This window comes from Mya arenaria, chromosome 3 (assembly GCF_026914265.1).
Source record: "Mya arenaria isolate MELC-2E11 chromosome 3, ASM2691426v1".
NCBI classification, from domain to species: Eukaryota; Metazoa; Mollusca; class Bivalvia; order Myida; family Myidae; genus Mya; species Mya arenaria.
Genome location: NC_069124.1, coordinates 35,492,846 through 35,516,151, shown reverse-complemented (window position 1 = coordinate 35,516,151; position 23,306 = coordinate 35,492,846). Strand labels below are relative to the sequence as shown.

Below are 23,306 nucleotides of genomic sequence, written 5' to 3'. Positions count from 1 at the left end.
TGGACATTAGCCTTTCAATTTATTCTAACACACATTCCCTGATACGACAGTGAGTTATGAATACTTTTGATGAAGCAAAGTAGTTCGGATTTAACCTGTAAAAACCCAAAGAGTGCGAAGCATTCATAACAGCACTAGTATTATTTCTACACAGATACTTACATAAAACATAAATAACATTTATTTATCAATAATACTTGAAAAGGCACAATCATATTCCCATTCTTAGAACAGACAATTTCCGATAATCTAGAAATAGTTTCAACTACATTAACTGACTGATTTTCTAAAAATAGTTTCTACATACATTAACTGACCACATGCTTGCCCTCACCGCGGGAAAACGACCATCTGATAAGCTCTGCATTTTCAATCGGATAGGAATTATTGCTAAAGTTATTCGTAAAAATAAAATCATTTTCCTTAAACAGTTAAAACGTGTATGTTAATAAAACTTGCATAACGTATACTATGTAATCAAAGCACTGAAAATCTTTAGAAGCGATTGAAAGGGACATGCATTGTCAAGGGCGTAGCCAGCGTTACACACTTACGCATGTGCGTAACATTAATTTGAAAAATGAAAGGTCGAGGGCTAAGCTAAAAATTGATATCAGAATAAAAGGAAGAGCAGCCAAAGAAAACGTTGCTTCCCTGTGATAGATAGCTTTCTGAGCCGAAATCAATCACTTGGTAACTACAAAGTCCGCGGCATCGAACCTATTAATCCCTCCAAATACACTTCAGAGCTCAACATGTTCGTTCCATTTTCCATTGTTTCCACTGGGTATACCCCCTCCTCCGAACCCCCAACCGGCTACAGGGACATTCCCCATCCCACACCCTCCCCCTTTTAGTGCGTAACATTCGGTAAAGTCTGCTAAGGCTCAGTTTGAATCTTTAAATACATGGGGATACGTCGACTTAAGTGATAAGCTGTGCATCTTGAAAGGAATTATTGCTGAAGTTGTTTGTAAAAAAATGATTTTCCTTAAACAAAACGTGTATGTTCATTAAAGGAAATTATATATGATGTATTGTATTTTCCTATCGTATGATATCTAATAAAAGCAACGAAAAATATTTAGCATGCATTGTCACATTAAATACATGGGGAGGGGGGGGGGTACGACGATTGAAGTGACATTTACATAAACAAAATGACACAAGACGGCATAAAATAGGTAAAGATGTTGTTGTTTCCTCGCCCAGTGTGGGCAAAAGCGCTCTTGGCCCTCGGCACATTTTTCACTTTTATCAATGTGCCCTTCACCCATTCCCATAGTTCAAATAAAATTTGCACCTCTCATATATTTGCCCGCAGATAGTCTTTCAGCGCCTCGCGCTTTGATTATGATTTGCTACTGACGTCATGTCTTTGACTTTGAGGTGGACAAACCTCATTTTGTCCATTTGTAATGTGTTCGACATATACTACTGACTTAATTTAAAGTAAATTCAAGTCAAAATAATCTTACTGAGTCACATCGGATCAATTTGTGGTGCGTCTTCATTGACTGTCAGTATTTATGAAATAAATGACAAGTTCTTATTACACATAATTATTGTCCTTATGGTCAAAGTTGAGAGAGTAAATCAAACTATAAAATAGAATAAAATATGCAGGGTAGGTTGAATTTGTAGAGTATACCATTCAAACATAGTTTGCTTTATTTAGCTGGGAAGAATTCATGTTAACAACAGCATATATACAATTCATGTTAACAACAGCATAAATACAATTCACGTTAACAACTGCATTTCTTTAAAATTTGATATTCATTGGTATAATTTAAAGAAAATTTACAAACACATTTCCGTCACTTGAAATCTTTTTCGTATTTGATTATTTCGCAAAAAGCAATTAACCACATACTTAATTATACATTGCAATCTAATAAAAGTCACAAACACGTGTTAAGGCTCAAATAATGCACATTCTACAATCCGCAGACGTCGGCTATTCGCTCTGTAAAGTTTGTGTCCTTAATGAGCAATCCACGTTGATGCTGTATGACGCATTGTATAAACGCCAATTTATGTCTATATACGATAAGTTTTCTGTGCTACGGTGACGTCTTCATGACATACATCTTACAGGAGTTAGAATATGGTCTTTGGGATTGAAATTGTATGTGGCGCGCTGCAAATGCTACATAGGGATAGAGGTGACATGTGTTTTATTTGTTTTTGTTTTATTTCATTGTGAATTATAAATAAACTATCTTAGATGCCATTGAGTCACCCTACGCAATAGGGCATTTTGTATTGTATTTTATGTTTGGTGCAACAAACCGAGTTAAGTAATGAGTAGGCTCTTGAAAGAACTAACCATTTCACAGTGGTTATTAGCGGAACCATGCGCGTGTGGACTGGCCGTACAGCCGGGAAAAGTAGTTCATGTTATCAATGTATACAGTGCTATATTCCATTTACTCCATTTCGTTATTGTAATTCCATGAATATAAATTTTGTAAATACTTTATTCAATAAATTATATAATTGTAAACCATATGCTTTTATTTCCAGGTCACCAGTTCGTTCTTAAGTTGTTATGTTATGTATGTTTTATTTATTTAAGAAAATAGCTCATTAAGCTAATGTTTCGTGTTATACCCAACTTTAAGTAAAGATTCCTGTATCTTTGTCGACTGAAATCTTGGGTCAATAAAATAAGCAAGAACACATGGATGATTTTATCTCATTTAATCACCTTCATCCATAATCATCAAATAACAAACATCATGTATAAATAATACAAAAAGCATGTTAAACAAATATACATTAACATTGTATCGACATGGCACTACCATAATGGTCACACAACACATCTATTCAGTCCTGTATATGGTGGAGTCCATGCTGGCCCAGAGGGCTGCTGCCTTGTCAGGCCTTGTGCTAATTCGTACTGGTGATGATGGTGTCACTGGTGATATCATCGGCTCGCTGTCGTCTGCTTCCAAATGAGACTTGATGGACTGGGCTGTGGACTGCACCTACAAGAAAACAAGAGATTCTTTGAGTGGAGAAATAACGCTAAAAATCATGAAACTAAAATACAAATAAAAAATATGACTTACAAAGTAGATATTGAAATGATATGAATGGATACCAACCTGAGCCCATTTCTTGTTAGAGTATGTGGTGAACATGGTATGTACACCCTCACAGACAGACAGACGGAGGAGCAGATGTAGCTGCCGGTATTGGTTCACCTCCAACTCCGCTCTCAGACACGCTCCACCCAGCTCAGACAGATGACAGTCTGCAAAGAGAAGAAATACATGGTGTAAGGGGTGTTTACATATATATATAAATAAATATTCGTTGGTGGTTCATTAGTTCATCATGTACAATATCGATAATACAATTTGTATTAAAATTCTTATTTAATATTCGTTCATTTCATATTTGAGAACATGTATATAACATTTGTTTAATACCGGCATTACTTACCAATGGCTGCTATGTTGCTGTCGCTGGCCTGTAGAGACACTAATTGTTCTCTCATGGTTGAGGCTACTTTTACTAGCTCCATGTTTCAGGTTTTGTACAATATTTGATTGTATGTGTGTGCTTTTGAGGGCAGTCACTGAATGTGATGTGCTACCTGGTCTTTCACTATTTTTATACTATTTTCAAAAAGAATCATTTTCACACTTCACACTTTCACAGCTTACTATTGGCAAACACCACCACTTTTATCTATGCCTGATCAAAGGAAGTTCAAAGATTCACACTTTTCTAATTTAGCCAATCAATGAAGGTTATTGTAACCAATTACTTTAATAATCACTTGGTTGGATTTCAATTAATCAAGTTATTGTTTTTTCATCTTTAGGCTGGATTTCATAATTATTATAATTGTTCACATTGATTAATTATGGGAGATCAGCCAACAAAATAAGACAAAATGAGTGATTTTAAACTTATACAATGTATAAGTCTTGAGGAACATAGTCAATATTGCTATATATTAAAAACGACATATAGTATGTGCATAGAACGTCTCTTTATTTTACAGTAAAAAGTATTTTGAGTTTTTGTCTCTTAAAATTTTTTTCTATGTGTATACCTTCATAACCTAAGTTTGGATTTATGTTTAAAATTAATTATCCAACTTAAGATAGAAATGCTCTTAGATAGTCCATAGTCATTTCTCGGCCAACTTACTATCTCATTCACATTACTAAGTCATCTCGTGGTCACGACAATCTAAGTCGTGGCTACGAGATCACTTAGTCGTAGGAATGAAATAGCAAGTAGTCTCCACTACATACTCAGTTGTAGAAAAAGTTAGTGTGTCGTGGCCACCAAATAAAACATAATCACACATACCACGTACACATCCACAGTACAGTGCGAATGCAAACATTTGCAAACCATTTCGACAGAATAATTCCTACGTACGTGATACATTTAATTCATTTTTTATGATTTGCTACTGACGTCATGTCTTTGACTTTGAGGTGGACAAACCTCATTTTGTCCATTTGTAATGTGTTGGACATATACTACTGACTTAATTTAAAGTAAATTCAAGTCAAAATAATCTAACTGAGTCACATCGGATCAATTTGTGGTGCGTCTTCATTGATTGTCAGTATTTATGAAATAAATGACAAGTTCTTATTACACATAATTATTGTCCTTATGGTCAAAGTTGAGAGAGTAAATCAAACTATAAAATAGAATAAAATATGCAGGGTAGGTTGAATTTGTATTGTATACCATTCAAACATAGTTTGCTTTATTTAGCTGGGAAGAATTCATGTTAACAACAGCATATATACAATTCATGTTAACAACAGCATAAATACAATTCACGTTAACAACTGCATTTCTTTAAAATTCGATATTCATTGGTAGAATTTAAAGAAAATTTACAAACACAATTCCGTCACTTGAAATCTTTTTTGTATTTGATTATTTCGAAAAAAGGAATTAACCACATACTTAATTATACATTGCAATCTAATAAAAATCACAAACACGTGTTAAGGCTTAAATAATGCACATTATACAATCCGCAGACATCGGCTATTCGCTCTGTAAAGTTTGTGTCCTTAATGACCAATCCACGTTGATGCTGTATGACGCATTGTATAAACGCCAATTTATGTCTATATACGATAAGTTTTCTGTGCTACGGTGACGTCTTCATGACATACATCTTACAGGAGTTAGAATATGGTCTTTGGGATTGAAATTGTATATGGCGCGCTGCAAAACAATGCTACATAGGGATAGAGGTGACATGTGTTTTATTATAATACAAAAAGCATGTTAAACAAATATAAATTAACATTGTATCGACATGGCACTACCATAATGGTCACACAACACATCTATTCAGTCCTGTACATGGTGGAGTCCATGCTGGCCCAGAGGGCTGCTGCCTTGTCAGGCCTTGTGCTAATTCGTACTGGTGATGATGGTGTCACTGGTGATATCATCGGCTCACTGTCGTCTGCTTCCAAATGAGACTTGATGGACTGAGCTGTGGACTGCACCTACAAGAAAACAAGAGATTCTTTGAGTGGAGAAATAACGCTAAAGATCATGAAACTAAAGTACAAATAAAAAATATGACTTACAAAGTAGATATTGAAATGATATGAATGGATACCAACCTGAGCCCATTTCTTGTTAGAGTATGTGGTGAACATGGTATGTACACCCTCACAGACAGACAGACGGAGGAGCAGATGTAGCTGCCGGTATTGGTTCACCTCCACCTCCGCTCTCAGACACGCTCCACCCAGCTCAGACAGATGACAGTCTGCAAAGAGAAGAAATACATGGTGTAAGGGGTGTTTACATATATATATAAATAAATATTCGTTGGTGGTTCATTAGTTCATCATGTACAATATCGATAATACAATTTGTATTTAAATTCTTATTTAATATTCGTTCATTTCATATTTGAGAACATGTATATAACATTTGTTTAATACCGGCATTACTTACCAATGGCTGCTATGTTGCTGTCGCTGGCCTGTAGAGACACTAATTGTTCTCTCATGGTTGAGGCTACTTTTACTAGCTCCATGTTTCAGGTTTTGTACAATATTTGATTGTATGTGTGTGCTTTTGAGGGCAGTCACTGAATGTGATGTGCTACCTGGTCTTTCACTATTTTTATACTATTTTCAAAAAGAATCATTTTCACACTTCACACTTTCACAGCTTACTATTGGCAAACACCACCACTTTTATCTATGCCTGATCAAAGGAAGTTCAAAGATTCACACTTTTCTAATTTAGCCAATCAATGAAGGTAATTGTAACCAATTACTTTAATAATCACTTGGTTGGATTTCAATTAATCAAGTTATTGTTTTTTCATCTTTAGGCTGGATTTCATAATTATTATAATTGTTCACATTGATTAATTATGGGAGATCAGCCAACAAAATAAGACAAAATGAGTGATTTTAAACTTATAAAATGTATAAGTCTTGAGGAACATAGTCAATATTGCTATATATCAAAAACGACATATAACATGTGCATAGAACGTCTCTTTATTTTACAGTAAAAAGTGTTTTGAGTTTTTGTCTCTTGAATTTTTTTTTCTATGTGTATACCTTCATAACCTAAGTTTGGATTTATGTTTAAAATTAATTATCCAACTTAAGATAGAAATGCTCTTAGATAGTCCATAGTCATTTCTCGGCCAACTTACTATCTCATTCACATTACTAAGTCATCTCGTGGTCACGACAATCTAAGTCGTGGCTACGAGATCACTTAGTCGTAGGAATGAAATAGTAAGTAGTCTCCACTACATACTCAGTTGTAGGAAAAGTTAGTGTGTCGTGGCCACCAAATAAAACATAATCACACATACCACGTACACATCCACAGTACAGTGCGTATGCAAACATTTGCAAACCATTTCGACAGAATAATTCCTACGTACGTGATACGTTTAATTCATTTTTTATGATTTGCTACTGACGTCATGTCTTTGACTTTGAGGTGGACAAACCTCATTTTGTCCATTTGTAATGTGTTGGACATATACTGCTGACTTAATTTAAAGTAAATTCAAGTCAAAATAATCTTACTGAGTCACATCGGATCAATTTGTGGTGCGTCTTCATTGATTGTCAGTATTTATGAAATAAATGACAAGTTCTTATTACACATAATTATTGTCCTTATGGTCAAAGTTGAGAGAGTAAATCAAACTATAAAATAGAATAAAATATGCAGGGTAGGTTGAATTTGTAGAGTATACCATTCAAACATAGTTTGCTTTATTTAGCTGGGAAGAATTCATGTTAACAACAGCATATATACAATTCATGTTAACAACAGCATAAATACAATTCACGTTAGCAACTGCATTTCTTTAAAATTCGATATTCATTGGTAGAATTTAAAGAAAATTTACAAACACAATTCCGTCACTTGAAATCTTTTGTATTTGATTATTTCGAAAAAAGGAATTAACCACATACTTAATTATACATTGCAATCTAATAAAAATCACAAACACGTGTTAAGGCTTAAATAATGCACATTATACAATCCGCAGACATCGGCTATTCGCTCTGTAAAGTTTGTGTCCTTAATGACCAATCCACGTTGATGCTGTATGACGCATTGTATAAACGCCAATTTATGTCTATATACGATAAGTTTTCTGTGCTACGGTGACGTCTTCATGACATACATCTTACAGGAGTTAGAATATGGTCTTTGGGATTGAAATTGTATATGGCGCGCTGCAAAACAATGCTACATAGGGATAGAGGTGACATGTGTTTTATTTGTTTTTGTTTTATTTCATTGTGAATTATAAATAAACTAACTTAGATGCCATGGAGTCACCCTACGCAATAGGGCATTTTGTATTGTATTTTATGTTTGGTGCAACAAACCGAGTTGATTAATGAGTAGACTCTTGAAAGAACTAACCATTTCACAGTGGTTATTAGCGGAACCATGCGCGTGTGGACTGGCCGTACAGCCGGGAAAACTAGTTCATGTAATCAATGTATACAGTGCTATATTCCATTTACTCCATTTCGTTATTGTAATTCCATGAATATAAATTTTGTAAATACTTTATTCAATATTTTATATAATTTAAAACCATATGCTTTTATTTCCAGGTCACCAGTTCGTTCTTAAGTTGTTATGTTATGTATGTTTTATTTATTTAAGAAAATAGCTCATTAAGCTAATGTTTCGTGTTATACCCAACTTTAAGTAAAGATTCCTGTATCTTTGTCAATAAAATAAGCAAGAACACATGGATGATTTTATCTCATTTAATCACCTTCATCCATAATCATCAAATAACAAACATCATGTATAAATAATACAAAAAGCATGTTAAACAAATATAAATTAACATTGTATCGACATGGCACTACCATAATGGTCACACAACACATCTATTCAGTCCTGTACATGGTGGAGTCCATGCTGGCCCAGAGGGCTGCTGCCTTGTCAGGCCTTGTGCTAATTCGTACTGGTGATGATGGTGTCACTGGTGATATCATCGGCTCGCTGTCGTCTGCTTCCAAATGAGACTTGATGGACTGGGCTGTGGACTGCACCTACAAGAAAACAAGAGATTCTTTGAGTGGAGAAATAACGCTAAAGATCATGAAACTAAAATACAAATAAAAAATATGACTTACAAAGTAGATATTGAAATGATATGAATGGAAACCAACCTGAGCCCATTTCTTGTTAGAGTATGTGGTGAACATGGTATGTACACCCTCACAGACAGACAGACGGAGGAGCAGATGTAGCTGCCGGTATTGGTTCACCTCCAACTCCGCTCTCAGACACGCTCCACCCAGCTCAGACAGATGACAGTCTGCAAAGAGAAGAAATACATGGTGTAAGGGGTGTTTACATATATATATAAATAAATATTCGTTGGTGGTTCATTAGTTCATCATGTACAATATCGATAATACAATTTGTATTAAAGTTCTTATTTAATATTCGTTCATTTCATATTTGAGAACATGTATATAACATTTGTTTAATACCGGCATTACTTACCAATGGCTGCTATGTTGCTGTCGCTGGCCTGTAGAGACACTAATTGTTCTCTCATGGTTGAGGCTACTTTTACTAGCTCCATGTTTCAGGTTTTGTACAATATTTGATTGTATGTGTGTGCTTTTGAGGGCAGTCACTGAATGTGATGTGCTACCTGGTCTTTCACTATTTTTATACTATTTTCAAAAAGAATCATTTTCACACTTCACACTTTCACAGCTTACTATTGGCAAACACCACCACTTTTATCTATGCCTGATCAAAGGAAGTTCAAAGATTCACACTTTTCTAATTTAGCCAATCAATGAAGGTAATTGTAACCAATTATTTTAATAATCACTTGGTTGGATTTCAATAGATCAAGTTATTGTTTTTTTTCATCTTTAGGCTGGATTTCATAATTATTATAATTGTTCACATTGATTAATTATGGGAGATCAGCAAACAGAATAAGACAACATGAGTGATTTTAAAGTTATACAATGTATAAGTCTTAAGGAATATAGTCAATATTGCTATATATTAATAACGACATATAACATGTGCATAGAACGTCTCTTTATTTTACAGTAAAAAGTATTTTGAGTTTGTGTCTCTAGAATTTTTTTCTATGTGTATACCTTTATAACCTAAGTTTGGATTTATGTTTAAAATTAATTATCCAACTTAAGATAGAAATGCTCTTAGATAGTCCATAGTCATTTCTCGGCCAACTTACTATCTCATTCACATTACTAAGTCATCTCGTGGTCACGACAATCTAAGTCGTGGCTACGAGATCACTTAGTCGTATGAATGAAATAGTAAGTAGTCTCCACTACATACTCAGTTGTAGGAAAAGTTAGTGTGTCGTGGCCACCAGATAAAACATAATCACACATGCCACGTACACATCCACAGTACAGTGCGTATGCAAACATTTGCAAACCATTTCGACAGAATAATTCCTACGTACGTGATACATTTAATTCATTTTTTATGATTTGCTACTGACGTCATGTCTTTGACTTTGAGGTGGACAAACCTCATTTTGTCCATTTGTAATGTGTTGGACATATACTACTGACTTAATTTAAAGTAAATTCAAGTCAAAATAATCTTACTGAGTCACATTGGATCAATTTGTGGTGCGTCTTCATTGACTGTCAGTATTTATGAAATAAATGACAAGTTCTTATTACACATAATTATTGTCCTTATGGTCAAAGTTGAGAGAGTAAATCAAACTATAAAATAGAATAAAATATGCAGGGTAGGTTGAATTTGTAGAGTATACCATTCAAACATAGTTTGCTTTATTTAGCTGGGAAGAATTCATGTTAACAACAGCATATATACAATTCATGTTAACAACAGCATAAATACAATTCACGTTAACAACTGCATTTCTTTAAAATTCGATATTCATTGGTAGAATTTAAAGAAAATTTACAAACACAATTCCGTCACTTGAAATCTTTTTTGTATTTGATTATTTCGAAAAAAGGAATTAACCACATACTTAATTATACATGTACATTGCAATCTAATAAAAATCACAAACACGTGTTAAGGCTTAAATAATGCACATTATACAATCCGCAGACATCGGCTATTCGCTCTGTAAAGTTTGTGTCCTTAATGACCAATCCACGTTGATGCTGTATGACGCATTGTATAAACGCCAATTTATGTCTATATACGATAAGTTTTCTGTGCTACGGTGACGTCTTCATGACATACATTTTACAGGAGTTAGAATATGGTCTTTGGGATTGAAATTGTATATGGCGCGCTGCAAAACAATGCTACATAGGGATAGAGGTGACATGTGTTTTATTTGTTTTTGTTTTATTTCATTGTGAATTATAAATAAACTAACTTAGATGCCATGGAGTCACCCTACGCAATAGGGCATTTTGTATTGTATTTTATGTTTGGTGCAACAAACCGAGTTGATTAATGAGTAGACTCTTGAAAGAACTAACCATTTCACAGTGGTTATTAGCGGAACCATGCGCGTGTGGACTGGCCGTACAGCCGGGAAAACTAGTTCATGTAATCAATGTATACAGTGCTATATTCCATTTACTCCATTTCGTTATTGTAATTCCATGAATATAAATTTTGTAAATACTTTATTCAATATTTTATATAATTTAAAACCATATGCTTTTATTTCCAGGTCACCAGTTCGTTCTTAAGTTGTTATGTTATGTATGTTTTTTTTTATTTAAGAAAATAGCTCATTAAGCTAATGTTTCGTGTTATACCCAACTTTAAGTAAAGATTCCTGTATCTTTGTCAATAAAATAAGCAAGAACACATGGATGATTTTATCTCATTTAATCACCTTCATCCATAATCATCAAATAACAAACATCATGTATAAATAATACAAAAAGCATGTTAAACAAATATAAATTAACATTGTATCGACATGGCACTACCATAATGGTCACACAACACATCTATTCAGTCCTGTACATGGTGGAGTCCATGCTGGCCCAGAGGGCTGCTGCCTTGTCAGGCCTTGTGCTAATTCGTACTGGTGATGATGGTGTCACTGGTGATATCATCGGCTCGCTGTCGTCTGCTTCCAAATGAGACTTGATGGACTGGGCTGTGGACTGCACCTACAAGAAAACAAGAGATTCTTTGAGTGGAGAAATAACGCTAAAGATCATGAAACTAAAATACAAATAAAAAATATGACTTACAAAGTAGATATTGAAATGATATGAATGGAAACCAACCTGAGCCCATTTCTTGTTAGAGTATGTGGTGAACATGGTATGTACACCCTCACAGACAGACAGACGGAGGAGCAGATGTAGCTGCCGGTATTGGTTCACCTCCAACTCCGCTCTCAGACACGCTCCACCCAGCTCAGACAGATGACAGTCTGCAAAGAGAAGAAATACATGGTGTAAGGGGTGTTTACATATATATATAAATAAATATTCGTTGGTGGTTCATTAGTTCATCATGTACAATATCGATAATACAATTTGTATTAAAGTTCTTATTTAATATTCGTTCATTTCATATTTGAGAACATGTATATAACATTTGTTTAATACCGGCATTACTTACCAATGGCTGCTATGTTGCTGTCGCTGGCCTGTAGAGACACTAATTGTTCTCTCATGGTTGAGGCTACTTTTACTAGCTCCATGTTTCAGGTTTTGTACAATATTTGATTGTATGTGTGTGCTTTTGAGGGCAGTCACTGAATGTGATGTGCTACCTGGTCTTTCACTATTTTTATACTATTTTCAAAAAGAATCATTTTCACACTTCACACTTTCACAGCTTACTATTGGCAAACACCACCACTTTTATCTATGCCTGATCAAAGGAAGTTCAAAGATTCACACTTTTCTAATTTAGCCAATCAATGAAGGTAATTGTAACCAATTATTTTAATAATCACTTGGTTGGATTTCAATAGATCAAGTTATTGTTTTTTTTCATCTTTAGGCTGGATTTCATAATTATTATAATTGTTCACATTGATTAATTATGGGAGATCAGCAAACAGAATAAGACAACATGAGTGATTTTAAAGTTATACAATGTATAAGTCTTAAGGAATATAGTCAATATTGCTATATATTAATAACGACATATAACATGTGCATAGAACGTCTCTTTATTTTACAGTAAAAAGTATTTTGAGTTTGTGTCTCTAGAATTTTTTTCTATGTGTATACCTTTATAACCTAAGTTTGGATTTATGTTTAAAATTAATTATCCAACTTAAGATAGAAATGCTCTTAGATAGTCCATAGTCATTTCTCGGCCAACTTACTATCTCATTCACATTACTAAGTCATCTCGTGGTCACGACAATCTAAGTCGTGGCTACGAGATCACTTAGTCGTATGAATGAAATAGTAAGTAGTCTCCACTACATACTCAGTTGTAGGAAAAGTTAGTGTGTCGTGGCCACCAGATAAAACATAATCACACATGCCACGTACACATCCACAGTACAGTGCGTATGCAAACATTTGCAAACCATTTCGACAGAATAATTCCTACGTACGTGATACATTTAATTCATTTTTTATGATTTGCTACTGACGTCATGTCTTTGACTTTGAGGTGGACAAACCTCATTTTGTCCATTTGTAATGTGTTGGACATATACTACTGACTTAATTTAAAGTAAATTCAAGTCAAAATAATCTTACTGAGTCACATTGGATCAATTTGTGGTGCGTCTTCATTGACTGTCAGTATTTATGAAATAAATGACAAGTTCTTATTACACATAATTATTGTCCTTATGGTCAAAGTTGAGAGAGTAAATCAAACTATAAAATAGAATAAAATATGCAGGGTAGGTTGAATTTGTAGAGTATACCATTCAAACATAGTTTGCTTTATTTAGCTGGGAAGAATTCATGTTAACAACAGCATATATACAATTCATGTTAACAACAGCATAAATACAATTCACGTTAACAACTGCATTTCTTTAAAATTCGATATTCATTGGTAGAATTTAAAGAAAATTTACAAACACAATTCCGTCACTTGAAATCTTTTTTGTATTTGATTATTTCGAAAAAAGGAATTAACCACATACTTAATTATACATGTACATTGCAATCTAATAAAAATCACAAACACGTGTTAAGGCTTAAATAATGCACATTATACAATCCGCAGACATCGGCTATTCGCTCTGTAAAGTTTGTGTCCTTAATGACCAATCCACGTTGATGCTGTATGACGCATTGTATAAACGCCAATTTATGTCTATATACGATAAGTTTTCTGTGCTACGGTGACGTCTTGATGACATACATTTTACAGGAGTTAGAATATGGTCTTTGGGATTGAAATTGTATATGGCGCGCTGCAAAACAATGCTACATAGGGATAGAGGTGACATGTGTTTTATTTGTTTTTGTTTTATTTCATTGTGAATTATAAATAAACTAACTTAGATGCCATGGAGTCACCCTACGCAATAGGGCATTTTGTATTGTATTTTATGTTTGGTGCAACAAACCGAGTTGATTAATGAGTAGACTCTTGAAAGAACTAACCATTTCACAGTGGTTATTAGCGGAACCATGCGCGTGTGGACTGGCCGTACAGCCGGGAAAACTAGTTCATGTAATCAATGTATACAGTGCTATATTCCATTTACTCCATTTCGTTATTGTAATTCCATGAATATAAATTTTGTAAATACTTTATTCAATATTTTATATAATTTAAAACCATATGCTTTTATTTCCAGGTCACCAGTTCGTTCTTAAGTTGTTATGTTATGTATGTTTTTTTTTATTTAAGAAAATAGCTCATTAAGCTAATGTTTCGTGTTATACCCAACTTTAAGTAAAGATTCCTGTATCTTTGTCAATAAAATAAGCAAGAACACATGGATGATTTTATCTCATTTAATCACCTTCATCCATAATCATCAAATAACAAACATCATGTATAAATAATACAAAAAGCATGTTAAACAAATATAAATTAACATTGTATCGACATGGCACTACCATAATGGTCACACAACACATCTATTCAGTCCTGTACATGGTGGAGTCCATGCTGGCCCAGAGGGCTGCTGCCTTGTCAGGCCTTGTGCTAATTCGTACTGGTGATGATGGTGTCACTGGTGATATCATCGGCTCGCTGTCGTCTGCTTCCAAATGAGACTTGATGGACTGGGCTGTGGACTGCACCTACAAGAAAACAAGAGATTCTTTGAGTGGAGAAATAACGCTAAAGATCATGAAACTAAAATACAAATAAAAAATATGACTTACAAAGTAGATATTGAAATGATATGAATGGAAACCAACCTGAGCCCATTTCTTGTTAGAGTATGTGGTGAACATGGTATGTACACCCTCACAGACAGACAGACGGAGGAGCAGATGTAGCTGCCGGTATTGGTTCACCTCCAACTCCGCTCTCAGACACGCTCCACCCAGCTCAGACAGATGACAGTCTGCAAAGAGAAGAAATACATGGTGTAAGGGGTGTTTACATATATATATAAATAAATATTCGTTGGTGGTTCATTAGTTCATCATGTACAATATCGATAATACAATTTGTATTAAAGTTCTTATTTAATATTCGTTCATTTCATATTTGAGAACATGTATATAACATTTGTTTAATACCGGCATTACTTACCAATGGCTGCTATGTTGCTGTCGCTGGCCTGTAGAGACACTAATTGTTCTCTCATGGTTGAGGCTACTTTTACTAGCTCCATGTTTCAGGTTTTGTACAATATTTGATTGTATGTGTGTGCTTTTGAGGGCAGTCACTGAATGTGATGTGCTACCTGGTCTTTCACTATTTTTATACTATTTTCAAAAAGAATCATTTTCACACTTCACACTTTCACAGCTTACTATTGGCAAACACCACCACTTTTATCTATGCCTGATCAAAGGAAGTTCAAAGATTCACACTTTTCTAATTTAGCCAATCAATGAAGGTAATTGTAACCAATTACTTTAATAATCACTTGGTTGGATTTCAATTAATCAAGTTATTGTTTTTTTCATCTTTAGGCTGGATTTCATAATTATTATAATTGTTCACATTGATTAATTATGGGAGATCAGCAAACAGAATAAGACAACATGAGTGATTTTAAAGTTATACAATGTATAAGTCTTAAGGAATATAGTCAATATTGCTATATATTAAAAACGACATATAACATGTGCATAGAACGTCTCTTTATTTTACAGTAAAAAGTATTTTGAGTTTGTGTCTCTAGAATTTTTTTCTATGTGTATACCTTTATAACCTAAGTTTGGATTTATGTTTAAAATTAATTATCCAACTTAAGATAGAAATGCTCTTAGATAGTCCATAGTCATTTCTCGGCCAACTTATTATCTCATTCACATTACTAAGTCATCTCGTGGTCACGACAATCTAAGTCGTGGCTACGAGATCACTTAGTCGTAGGAATGAAATAGCAAGTAGTCTCCACTACATACTCAGTTGTAGGAAAAGTTAGTGTGTCGTGGCCACCAAATAAAACATAATCACACATACCACGTACACATCCACAGTACAGTGCGTATGCAAACATTTGCAAACCATTTCGACAGAATAATTCCTACGTACGTGATACATTTAATTCATTTTTTTATGATTTGCTACTGACGTCATGTCTTTGACTTTAAAGTGAACAAACCGTCGGCTCATTCTGTTTCAGCGTTTTCCCACCGTACTAAACTGTTGTCTGTCTCCAGCGAAAAACTGACAACCACACCACCATTGCCTGCTACCACTTCCGTTTGATACTTTTATTTATTTGTTGTTGTTCTTGTTTTAACAAATTTGTAAACAGGAAATGATGCGAGGTCAAGAGGCCCCGGAGTCTATACCCCAATACTTGCCGCCGTATGAGGGTCCACCACCGTGGTGTCCACCGGAAGAGGTTAAGTGATTGTGAAAATTGTCTATTGAATTCTGAAAATTTCGGATACTTTTGTTCAAACTTTATTGGTGCAAACTATACAATATCCACTCATTATTAAGGAATGAAACAAACAAAATGTTAAAGATACTGCAAGTTCTAGACATTCTGAAATTTCTGGCCAATAAATAATCAGGGATTCTGTCGGGCCTTCATGGCCTGTCAGGCCTGAGCTGTTGGCGAGGCAAATTACTGGTAAAACATAACTAGTGATGTTTCAGGGTATTTTCCACAGAAAATGAGGCATAAAGGCCTTCAACCATATACCCTGTAGTCTAAACAACACATTTTCCCCAACCGCTTCCCAAAACAGGGGTGCAAAAACACTGGTTAGTGCAGTCAATACATATGGTACGAGTGGTTATGCCCAACCTGTAAGCTTATGTTTACCCTGTTTTTCTGCATTGTTTATATATCTATGTCTCGACTGGCTAGATTATGTACTAAATGTTAGCTCTGCCTGTAACATCGAATTAATCTGTGGCATAACACATTTGTATTTCAATATTATTTGATGTTGTGAATATGCTGTTTGTGTGCAGTGTAATATTATTGACTTACTGACTATGGTCACACCAAACACCCTGATTTTAATTAAGTATTACATTATTACTTTATTCGAAATAAGAAAGGTATATATGGTTTATAGATGCCCATCAGATTGGAAAGTAAATTTTAACATCCCACAATAATACCTCGTGTCTATATATTAGAAAATCATATACAGTTTTTTACATCAGTGAAAGAAATAAAATCATGATTTTTTATTGAATAATTCTGATTCTGAATACCGATATGTTTTGTCACATAATATTATATCAGTAATTATAAAAAAATAATATGCATGATAAGTGGGTAGAAAAATATTATAAATAGGAATTGTTATTAACATAATCATTCTTTTCTGTTAACAGAGGGACAAACACCCAGACTACTGTTCAGACTTGGAACGATTTCTACCAAGGAACATAAGTTTGCAAAGAAATAAAACATCGGAACAGGTAGGTTAACTGTTTAATAAATTGATTTTATCTTAAAATAAACTGCTGCCTAGTTAGCATGTTTGTATTCATAATAAATCAAAACAGCCGAGACAACTTTTTCCAATATTGGCATGTAATAATATCCTATCTAAGGATGTATTGTAATAATTATGATACTTTTTTTATATTTATATTAGTTATTTAACAATGCTGTCCTTTACTTACCGTATGTATTTTATTTATTTTTTTTGTTGAACTTTTCAGCTTGGCTTTAACATAAGAGGAGGCAAAGAGCACAACTGTGGAATATTTGTTTCCAAGGTATGCTGTTTGTTTAAGGAGACAGACCCCACCCCCTCCTCCCACCACCACCAACACCAGTTTTTGCACAGGCAGACAAATACTACCCATATAATATTTCACTGTTCTTAACCTGTTCCAAGATCTTTTACCAGATATATATATGTTGTACACAGTGTAAATAAATTTGTTTTGACATTTTACAACATTTATACAGAGAAAAACATAAAACATAGTAAAAAAAAAAAACATTGGGGGATTTTGTCTGCCTTTGCAGAAAGAGGTGTAGGGATTTTGTCTGGAGGGGTGGGGATTGTATCCTTTTGTATAGAAAGGCATACGAAAAGATAAGAGTCAATACTTTAATCAGTAAAATATTGTGTTAGTGTCTAAAGGTTAACTTATCTTAAATGACCAGTAAAAGGATTGGTTTCACATCACACTTATCTACAAGGGCATTGTGTTTACAGGTGATGCAGAACAGCGAGGCTGACAGACTAGGTTTGAGAGAAGGAGATCAGGTCAAAATTTTCATTAGTCTTTTGACGATTTTTTTTTTGTTCTTGATGAGGTTTGGCATACTACACATGTAGTTGACCAAGAAGTAGTAATAAAACACTTGTTGAGTTATGAACCATCAGTGAAAATTTCTATACAACCACACCAGCACCAAGATGAAACCTACTATGATTTCGCCAACAAAATTATGATCTAAAAACATTCTGGTATTTAAAACCCTGTCCAGAACTCAGCTGACATCAATAATCATCACTATACCAGCAATTTTACAACTATTGTTTTTCTTTTAAATTTAGACAAACTTATAAGTCTCAATAAACATTTTGGCCACCTTAATCCTTTCTAAACCAGTTTGGTACAATGGCTACTGTAGTTTTTCAGTTAAGAAAACTTTTTTACAGTTTGATTGAATAATAAGTAGTTGCAATCAGCTGTTTGTCAATGTGTTAAGGTATACCTTTCTTTATCATTTTTATTAAATTATTATATTTTCAGATTTTGTCGGTGAACGATACCAATTTGGAACACATAGATCATGGAGAGGTAAAAGCTCATAGAATCTTAAAGCTGTCACATGATCTGTGGTACAGGATTAATAATTTCTTTTCACCTTTTTAGTCTGTGTATACAGTACACGTTACTAATTTGAATATTAAAAAACAACAACATATTTTCAATGTTTCAACTTTCCTGATTGAAAAGTCTAACCCAAGGGCACATGCCATGCAGAATGCTCGAGGGTCAGATTTTTCCATCCTGACATATTTGATTTTTTTTCGTATATACTTTTTGCATTTGTATTAAAAATAATGTAGAAAACACATTTTTTAGCTTGTCTCTTTTTCGAAGGAAAAAGGTTGTAGTATTGTTATAACCTTGGTGTTGACATCTTGCCAAAACTAAACCTAGGCCATACTTGAAAAAACAACATTCCAGATATTCAAATGATACCTGGAACCCATGTGACCAGTGACTATATGAACATGTATACATGTGCATGTATGTGCTGTTTTATACATTCAATGTATTTTGTGGTTTGGAATGATATTGTTCCTAGAGAATATTTCTATTTGGTACTGATATATGACATCTTTTTCAGGCTGTGAAAATCCTGAAGAATAACACTTCCATCTGGATGATTGTGAAATATTTCCCGTATGGTAAGTTTTTCCAAGGAATTTTATTTAACAGAACACTAATCAGTCGGATTAGACAATGGAAAAAAGTTTTTACTGTACACGTACGGCCACAATTTATAACTCATTTGTTTGATATTTCCCAACCCGCTCACAATAATACCTGGTAGTTTAAAAGGTGCAAACACTAGATAGATGCACAACACAAAGGTATACATCTATGAACAGATAAAAAAATATTGGCCTTTATAAATGGGGTTTTGAATTATAATAGCTATGTGGCCACAAATTCTCCATTTAATAAAACACCAAATTATTGCAAATATTTTATTTTCTCCTATTCAAGGTAAGTTGATCCAAATATTTGGCCTTGCTGGAAATCCTTTTCTCCCACCTCAGTTAAGTAGATCCAATAATTTATGAACCATGCTAGAAATTCTTATCTTGCCCATGTGCTAAGATAAAATACCCGTGTGGATCTCACATTGTAATTACCTCCCTTGATGAAGGCTCGCCTGTAGCATCATGGAAACCTTGTCTTGTGGCAATATTAAGAATGCTAATTAATTATTTCTTCAATGTCACCATAAAACAGTTTTCATGCACCTTTCAAGAAATAATGCTTTACTCTCCTTAGAACTATTTAAAGACCGATTTGACTGTTAACAAAATCTGAATCACTGTGCGCATATCCATGACAACCACAAATGATCGCATATCCATACACATTTATTTTCACTATGTACAAAAGAGTTCCAGCAAAAAATACATTTTTACTTAATTTTGTTTAACTGAGGTGGGAGAAAAAGCATCATCCATGGCCACAAGACGTGTATTATAGGTTCATACCAAACCTCGTTTCTGCAAAACACCCTATGCTCAGGTTGGGATGAATCTTTAAAACACTCATAGAAGGAACTTATAATCTGTACACAAATCATATGCATTATTTTTATCATGGAAGTCAATTGAGTTCAACATAATAGTGCAATAAAATTGGTATGATTTTTTGTGCAACCACCTGAACTTTGTATCTTGATTATTTTTTTTGTTTTTTATAATTTACTTTTGATTCGGCCAATGACAAAATCTTAGATTTTTCACCCCGCGGTCCGAAAATTCTATGCAAATGTTTTATTATTTGAAAAAAAATCAACTTTTGAAACAAGTTGTTGAAAATCTGGAAAGAGTTGTACATTAAACAAACCATATGTTTTTAACTTAGAATTGAAAATACCCCACCAGTCCCATTCCTTAAACATCCGGATGAAAATCTGCAAAAATACCACACCAGTCCCATTCCTTAAACATCCGGATGAAAATCTGCAAAAAACATTCTCTTTGTCTGGCCTAATGTTGTCAGAGATAAACTTACTTTGTTTAATGTGTAATAATCTCATCATTACAGGTTACAACAAAACTTATGATAAAGGTCGTCATAGCAACCCTGGAAGTCCACAGCCAACCAGATAACTGCCTTGCCAAGGTCACTGTGGGATGAATGTCTTTTAAGGGTCAAGGTCATTAAAGGGTATTATTGGTTTTGACTAGAATCTCAAGATGGAGAAAGTTGTTGGAAGTACCATGTACTTTATTATAGGGCAGCATTATTTTTTTACATAATATGCGATCATTTATAATTTCAATGTTAAATATAACATATGCATACATACATTCATTACTTCGTTCTAAGCTTGTCTGTTTTTCAAGGTATTGTCATAGTCTTTGCAGTGTCTGTTGTCAGCTTGCTCTAACTTGAAATTGGCCACAACTCAAAAAACTTTCAGGTTATTCAAATGAGTTTTGTTACACATGTTGCCCGAGAAAATTCGCACAATGTACAGCAAGGCACTCACTCTGACATTTAATAATTATTGAGTTATGCCCTTTATTTGATTGCAAAAAATACAGACAATTGTTGGCATTCACTTTGCAGCGCTCTAGTTTTTGCATTGGCATGATTTAGCTCACATGTTTTTGTTATTGAATATTTTTGCCATGATGATATGAACAAAAATGACTTTTTATCCATAGACCAATATTTGAATGCTTGACAAGAATATAATGTTATAAAGACATGATTGTATGAATCAACTTGTATTTTACTGAATTTGGAAAAAATTACACATTTGTACAGTACCAGAGGTATTTGTGTGATTTTTTTTTGGTTCATGGTATATTTTTCTCAAGTTCATATTTAGCAAAAGTGGACATGTGACATCATGGTGGTTACCATGGTTACAAAAACATCACATCATTTTCTGGAGCCATGATTAGTATTACTTGTATTTTTGGTAACTATTGAATACTAACATATTTGAGGTAAATAAAGATGTAATGCTCTCAAACTGACCATTAAGGTGAAGGTCTATTTCAGGTCAAAGTTTAACTTTACCTGACAATTTGAGATTTCTTGTGTATTTTTTCTTTTTTTAAATTGGTTTGCACAGTTTGGTTACAAAGTTATAGCAAAGTAGAATAATACATATTTCTCAATTAGGCATACTTTAGCAATAAGTTAAGTTTGTTGAAAACCAGTAGGTTTTTGACTAGTGTAATTATTTTCTTCATAATAAATGCAGTTTATCACAAATTAAACATTTTATGGTTGTTGTGTGGAATATAGTAATACTAGTAATCATTTTAAAGAATGTTATATTGATGGTTTTTGATGTTTGTATATTACAAGTTTATGTATTTTATGTACATGTTTGCAAAGGGTGTTATAAAAATACACGGAAATGTGCTCTCATTTCATTACTTCATCATAAAAGTTTTATCATGTTTCATTCATTTAATAAGAAATAAGAGCAATTCTGCCTATTTTAGCACCCATCGTACATTGCAATGACACATATCAGAGTATATTTTTATGGTTAATATATTTGTATGTTTATGTCAAATAAAATTTGTGAAAATATGTTTATATCAATAACATCCTAGAACAAGAGTGCCAACTGTCGCAAAATGTGCCCATCCTATTATTAAGACACCAAGTTTGGTAACAAGTGGTTGTACCATAAGCCAAGTTTAGAAAGCTTGCCAATTCAAGGGTCTTAACTCTGGAGTGACTGAGGATACATAGCTGGTTATTGAACCCAACCAAAACTGAGACTGCCTGTACACATGACCAAATTTGGTGATGATTGGACAAAGGCTTATGTTATTGTTCGAACAAGGCTGATTTTAGGTAATTTCTATAATGAAAGGGCAGTAACTCTAGAGTGACTGCTTATGGCTGGTTATCAAAATTATCCAAGATATACTGCTCATACACATTTGACCAAGTTTGAGGATGATTGTACAAATGCTTCTTATTACCGGTACTTGGTATATATAAAAGCTATTGTTCAGCCATCATACTGGATACCGCCTGGTCATATGCTGCAGGTGAAACTATAATACATTCCCTTCTATGAGCGCTCATATAAAAATACTTTATCTCATCATAACCCAATATCAGTTGAATAACAGTCAAGGCTTATGTTTTTGAGCTCGACTAATTGAAGAATAAGGAGGCTTTACTGCTCGCCCAAGCGTCTTTGTGCAGTTAAGGTTTAAGGGCAAGTTGGCATTTTCACTTATAACTCAAATAGCCTTGGTTCAATTCACTTAATACTTCACACAGTTGTTCAGGACCATCACACAATGTGGCTACATAACTCCATAATATTCTTAATACAAATTAGAGTCTCTGATTGACTTATGAACTGTGGTTCATTTTTTTAGGGCACTTTGTCAAGAATCAAATAATTGTATTAATTTCTAAGACAAAGCGGTGTATAGTAGAGAGTGCTGTTGTACGACAGCCCTCGTTATTCTTCTAAGCCTCCCATGATAAAGTTGACCAATATTGAAAACTAACTTAAA

At 33.9% G+C, this 23,306-nt stretch overlaps 1 protein-coding gene across 1 annotated transcript; it reads left to right on the top strand.

Annotated features, from left to right (window-relative positions):
* The first annotated feature begins 16,304 nt into the window (after nucleotides 1–16,304).
* Nucleotides 16,305–22,350, top strand: LOC128226689 (PDZ domain-containing protein 11-like). The gene is made up of 7 exons (XM_052936669.1): nucleotides 16,305–16,459; nucleotides 17,413–17,499; nucleotides 17,746–17,802; nucleotides 18,252–18,302; nucleotides 18,796–18,843; nucleotides 19,400–19,460; nucleotides 20,845–22,350. The coding sequence occupies exons 1-7, from the start codon at nucleotides 16,373–16,375 to the stop codon at nucleotides 20,907–20,909; spliced, it is 456 nt and encodes a 151-aa protein (XP_052792629.1). The 5' UTR covers nucleotides 16,305–16,372; the 3' UTR covers nucleotides 20,910–22,350.
* The last annotated feature ends 956 nt before the right edge of the window (nucleotides 22,351–23,306 follow it).

Bases quoted from the DNA above. Each gene is read 5' to 3' on its own strand.
- LOC128226689 (XM_052936669.1), top strand. From the start codon at position 16,373: ATGATGCGAGGTCAAGAGGCCCCGGAGTCTATACCCCAATACTTGCCG. The intron at 16,460-17,412 runs GTTAAGTGATTG...TTCTGTTAACAG, and splicing joins CGTGGTGTCCACCGGAAGAG to AGGGACAAACACCCAGACTA. The intron at 18,303-18,795 runs GTCAAAATTTTC...TTATATTTTCAG, and splicing joins GTTTGAGAGAAGGAGATCAG to ATTTTGTCGGTGAACGATAC.